The sequence below is a fragment of the Petaurus breviceps genome, unplaced genomic scaffold, assembly GCF_028583685.1.
Source record: "Petaurus breviceps papuanus isolate PSGF00001 unplaced genomic scaffold, PetGlider_PUasm1.0 225, whole genome shotgun sequence".
Classification (NCBI taxonomy): domain Eukaryota; kingdom Metazoa; phylum Chordata; class Mammalia; order Diprotodontia; family Petauridae; genus Petaurus; species Petaurus breviceps.
The window spans coordinates 15,627,529-15,633,263 of record NW_027185889.1 but is presented as its reverse complement, the minus strand read 5'-3'; the positions used below and the strand labels follow the sequence as shown (position 1 = coordinate 15,633,263).

At 40.1% G+C, this 5,735-nt stretch overlaps 1 protein-coding gene across 1 annotated transcript in view; it reads left to right on the top strand.

Moving 5' to 3' along the window:
- Nucleotides 1-5,735, top strand: part of FGD6 (FYVE, RhoGEF and PH domain containing 6) — a 180,385-nt gene that overhangs the window by 117,199 nt on the left and 57,451 nt on the right. The window contains exons 6-7 of the mRNA XM_069095179.1: nucleotides 3,082-3,233; nucleotides 5,542-5,698. Of these exons, the coding sequence (XP_068951280.1) occupies nucleotides 3,082-3,233; nucleotides 5,542-5,698 (309 nt within the window). The remainder of the gene's footprint in view (nucleotides 1-3,081; nucleotides 3,234-5,541; nucleotides 5,699-5,735) is intronic.

Sequence of the window (5,735 nt, the reverse complement as noted above, 5' to 3'; positions counted from 1 at the left end):
CACACACACACACACACACACACACACACACACACACACACACACACTCACATTCACCTTCCAACTGCTTATATGTGCTGTCCGAAGTAAGCTGCTAGAGTTCAGGAGACTTGAGAGGTAGGATCTAACCAATCTCCTCCATCTGGTTTTTGGAACATTTGGCTTTCTGAATAAACTTTAAATAAATATTCCTGTCTGGCCCTTAAAAGAATTTGTCAGCTCTTATTATAGATAATAGTTGCTAACAGTAGAAACCATCCTTTGTAGCCAATGAGATTGTGAAAGTAATAGGTCCGCTGAGGATGAGACACAAATCATAGGTTGACACTTGAATTAAATGCTTCTCTGGAAATTGCTACCCATAGTATTTCCATTCATCCAGATTACCCTGTCATTAGATGTGATGTCCTGTCTTAAAAGTACAGTGTTTGACTTTGGAGATGGCCTGGGTCATAAGAGCATGGAATTTAGAGTTATAAGGCCCCGAGTGCAGATCTTTCCTCTGACTCTTGTATGACCTTCAGTATATCATCATCATCATCGTCACTTTGGGTTATAAGTCATAGATGACCTTTGAAGCTACCTCCTGCTCTAAAAGTGATATATGAATGCTATATCATGGGAGGAGGGTAGTATTTAGACCTGTTATTTTATTGGTGTAGTCCTCCTGGTATGGAACACTCCCTTCACCAGTATAAATGAGTACCCACCTGTAACTTACTGAATTTACCTGGAGCCTTGAGAGGTGAAATTACTAATTAGTCACCCAGCCTATAGGTATCACAGGTGGGACTTGAATGCAGGCTTTCCTGACTCCTATAGTCACTCCCCACCCTAATGCTCATAGGCATGCATTTTCATAATGTACTTGTTACAGATTGTTATACATTGTAAGCTCCTTGAGGGCAGGACTTCTTAGTGTCTGGAATGTAATAGACACTTATTGTTTGATTGACTGATTTCCTTTTAGTATTTGGTTCAAATACTGTTTCATTTGCCAAATTAATTTACTAGACTTATTTGTTAGTATGTCCGTTTTTACAACAGTAAAGTTGGATTATGTTGCTTTATTCTGAATACTCTTATTAGATTTTTTTCCTGCCTGTATGAAAAATGTTCATCATTATTACAGACTTAGGCCTGGGTTTTCTATTAAAATCTTGGAATTTTGTTTTTGAAGGACTTGAAGGTTTTGGTTTATTCTAAATATTCAGAAAAATGAAGCTTCAGAGATTTTGGGTACAGACCCAGCATCTGTCATTGAAGAACCATTGAGGGTAATTTTAGAGAAACTCTTTGCCAGAAAGTGGTGATTTTTTTTGTCTGTCCCAGATCACAAAAACTGTCTAATAAGACTTGGAATGGGCTTTATAAATGGAGAAGATTCTCATGCTAACAAAATTGACCCCTGTCTTTATTGGTATGGATGGTGTCTCTAACAGTGTAAGCCATAACCTCTCTCCATGCCTCTGTAGATGGCTTTGTCATTTTTTGTGGCCAAAGAAATAACCTCTTGCTGTTCAGCCTTGTGGTGATGAGCCCATCAGGATAGCAAGGCATATCTGCCTTAAATAATGAAGGGGAAGTCCAACACCAGGTGTCTGAATATTGCCTTTTCCACCTTTGTAAAACCTCTGAGGGCACCTTGGCATACTGGGTAGAGCACTGGGGTTGGAATCAGGAAGACCTGAGTTCAAATCCTACTTTAGATACTTAGTAGCTGTGTCACCCTGGGCAAGTCACACTCTCAGCCAGTTTCTCCATCTGTAAAATAGGGAAAATATTGGTCTTTGTAAGTTGGAATCTGGCCTCAGGCATTTACTAGCTGTGTGACCCTGGGCAAGTCACTGAACTCTGTTTGCCTCAGTTTCTTCATCTGTAAAATGAGTTGGAGAAGCAAATGGCAAACGGAGGGGTTATCTTTGCCAAGAAAACCCCAAATAGGGTCACAGAGAGTCAGACATGACTGAAATAACTCAACAACAACAAAAATAGCATCTGTTTCACGGAGTTATAGACATTTTAAAAATGTCTTGCCTGAGGTTGAACAACCATGATGTGTCAGAGATAGGACTTGAACCCAGGCTTTCCTAATACTTTTCCACAGTATAAATCAACAACTCATCCATACCTTAAAATCTCCAAGAGCTACCTGGAGCAGTGAGTTGGCCACCTGCCCAGTCACTCACCTACTATGTATCAGAGGCAGAATTTGAACCCAGGCCTTCCTGACTCCCTTGGTGATTCTCTTGTCACCTTACTAACGATGAACTTGTTACTGGCTTCTGCTTAAGTGCTATGACATTATTCATTGGGTTCTTGATAGAGGTATGTCAGCTCAAAAGCTGTAGTTCATTAAGAACACAAATGAAAAATTCCAGCAGGAAGGAAGGATATTTGTTCCATAGATATGCTGCTTGACAGAACATTGGGTTAATAAAACTAGACAGACACCATTCACTGCCCTAGCTTTTCACATTTTTAAAAATTTAGATTCAGAATCCAAGTTACAATGGTTCTTAAAGGCACTCACTCAGCTTTTAAAATGGAACAGGGCCTAAATAAGCAAATTCAAGCATCAAAAGGTCTCTTCCTCCAACTCCTAGTTCCATGACCTTGTATACCTCTCCCAGTCTGACTTTTTTTTTTGTGGGGGGAGGAAAGGCAATTGGGGTTAAGTGACTTGCCCAAGGTCACATAGCTAGTAAGTGTCCATTGTCTGAGGCCGGATTTGAACTCAGGTCCTCCTGACTCCAGGGCTGGTGCTCCATCCACTGTACCAACTAACTGCCCACTGACTTTTTTTAAATCTATAAATAATAATAATGAACACTCTGTAAATCATCATCATAATAGGCACTAAATATTTTCTGATCTTCCTTTCAACTCTAGATCTGTGGTCCTTCATCTCTAATATTATTCTTGGTTTGCAGCCTTGCAGAGGTCTCTGCTTGATTTCAGGATAACAGACAGCAGGGTGGGTCGAGGAGGAGGAAGCCTGCATTTGGAACTCAGCTCTTGCTTTCCACTTATGAGTGTGTGTGTGTGTATTTTTTTGTCTCCTCTTCTCAACTCTGGCAGGATTTCCGGGATGCAGTAGCCCAGGCTTCCAGGCAACTTGGAAAGCCAGTGATTGAGGACAGAATCCTGAATCAGATCCTGTACTACTTGCCTCAGCTGTATGAACTCAATCGAGATCTCCTGAAAGAATTGGAAGAAAGGATGCTGAACTGGTAAGAAAAAAAAGAAGTGTGCTGAGCAGGCCCCAGAGTTGGTTTATAATGTGAACCTTTGAGAGAGACATTAAAAGTGACCTAGGGATGAATGTAACCTATTTTTTTAAAAATTGTTTAAATTACACTTTTATGTTTTCAGTCAATGACAATTCTCTCCCTCCTGCCTCCTTCCCACTCCATTCCTTTGAAAAAGGAAAAAAAATAATTAGTTACAAACATGGTTAAGTAAAATGACTTCCCCCATTGTCCATATGCAGTGAAAATGTGTCTTAATCTCCACCCTTTGTGGCTCACCTTTCTTTCAGGTGGGGTAAGTAGCGTGTTTCATTATGAGTCCTATGGAATCGTCAGTGGTCATTGCATTGATCAGAGTTCTAAAGTCTTTCAGAATTGTTTCTCTTTATAATAACAATGTTATTGTATAAATTGTTCTGCTCACTTCACTCTGTATCAGTTAATACAATTCTTCCCAGGTTTCTCTGAAAATGGTGACCTTCATCATTACTTATAGCACAGTAGTAAACACATAGTATATATAATGGTATAACACAGAGAATGTGACCTATTTTTAGAGAGAAATTCCTCACCTGAGTCCTTGAGGTTAATTTTAATATGTCTGATTGTCTTGGTAGTTTCATGTGGACTTGACAGATAGATTTGTGATAGCTGGATATAAAAGCTTTGGTCTTGTTATCATTGTTATCAATTTGTTTTAACTTCAGTCTGAGAGGTAGCTTAATTTAGGTCTTTGGAATCCAAAAGATTCTCACTGGTGACCTTTAGCTTTGTGACTCTGGCCAGTCATTTAAACTGTATATGTCAGTCATTAGCAGTAAAGCTAGGCCACTGCTGACAGTTCTGGTTAGATAAATAATGTCCTGCTGAAGAAGCCAGTTACTAAGCAGTTATTAAGTACCTACTCTGTGCTAAGCTCTAGGGACCCAAAAAGAGACAATCCCTGCCCTTGAGGAGCTTACAGTCTAACAGGGGAGACATCATATAAACCAATCAATCAGTAACCTTTTATTAAACACCTGCTTTGTGCCAAGAATGGGGCTTGGCACATAGTAAGTTCTGAGTATACAAAAAAAGTCAAAAGAAGGTCCCTGTCCTCAAGGGCCTCGCAGTCTAGTGGAGAAAACCAGCAAACCAATCAATCAGTAAACATTTATTGAGTGCCTACTGTTTGCCAGGCACTGTAGTAGGCACTGGGTTGTGGTTTGTCCTTCCTTCTGGAAAAGGACCATGACATCAGGGAGATGATGCCATGACTTGCACATGAATTGAGTTTGAGTGAGGGCAGGCTGTGCAAAGTCACCAGCCTCACTTTCTCCTCTGGAGTCATCTGAGTCTAGTGGCCAGATATCAGTCACAATGCAGTGGAAGACCTTGGCCTTTTTAGCTAAGGTCTTTCCAAGTCTCACTTTGAGTGAGGCAAGCAGGGGGCACAAATATGTACAAACAAGCTACATACAGGATAAATAGGGAATAATTAACAGAGCAAAGGTACAAGAGCAGCTCCAGAGAATTTTGTTTAAAAAAAAAATTCAAATTCAACCTTGGAGATCTGCTTTGGGTTACTAATTTCCCATCAAGACCCCATGGAGGCAGCATGGTTCAGTGAAAAGAATAACGAATTAGAAATCTGGGGATGTGGGTTCAAATCCCTCCTCCAGTGATTACTTAGCCCTGTCACTGAAGCATTCTAGACCTCAGTTTCCTCCTCTGTCAAATTAGGACATCGGACTAGATGAACTCTAAGGCCTCTTTCAATTCCTAGATCTCAGATCCCATAGTCCTCTGATGGAGGACATTGAGAGGAAGTCGTTTGATACACGGTTATCCTTTAGTTGTATTGATTCAGATGAGCAGGACCATTATTTCACCAATCAGAACTGTCAGCAGTGGCTTGGCTTTGATGCAGAGGCTTTGAAGGATGATGTTAATGGTTGGCTAGATGCTGGTAGAAGTAAAGGTAGCTGTATGGCATAATAGAATGAGCTCCAAGGGTTGCTATCAAAAGACCTGAGTTCAAGTGTTGACTTTACTAACTCTGTAATGTTAGGCAGGTCACTTAGTATCCTCCTTAAAATGGGGCTATGGGACCAGATGACTTTTGCAAACCTTAAAACACTGTATAAATGTTTTGTTTATTCATTATTGTTATTAGCCTACTCTCTGAAATCCCACCTTGTTTTCCTTCAAAATCCTATACTAAAATGCAATGAAATATTTTGTGAATGCATTCAGTAGTTTCATGTTGAAACAACATTAACATGTCTCTGTCTTTGGTCTTCCCATTTAGGATTGAGCAGCAGAGAATTGCTGATATATTTGTAAAGAAAGGACCATACCTAAAAATGTATTCCACGTACATAAAAGAATTCGATAAGAATGTAGCTCTCCTGGATGAACAGTGTAAAAAGAATCCTGGCTTTGCCACTGTGGTTAAAGATTTTGAGGTACGCCTAACATTCCCTTCCCTGTGACCTCTCCCCA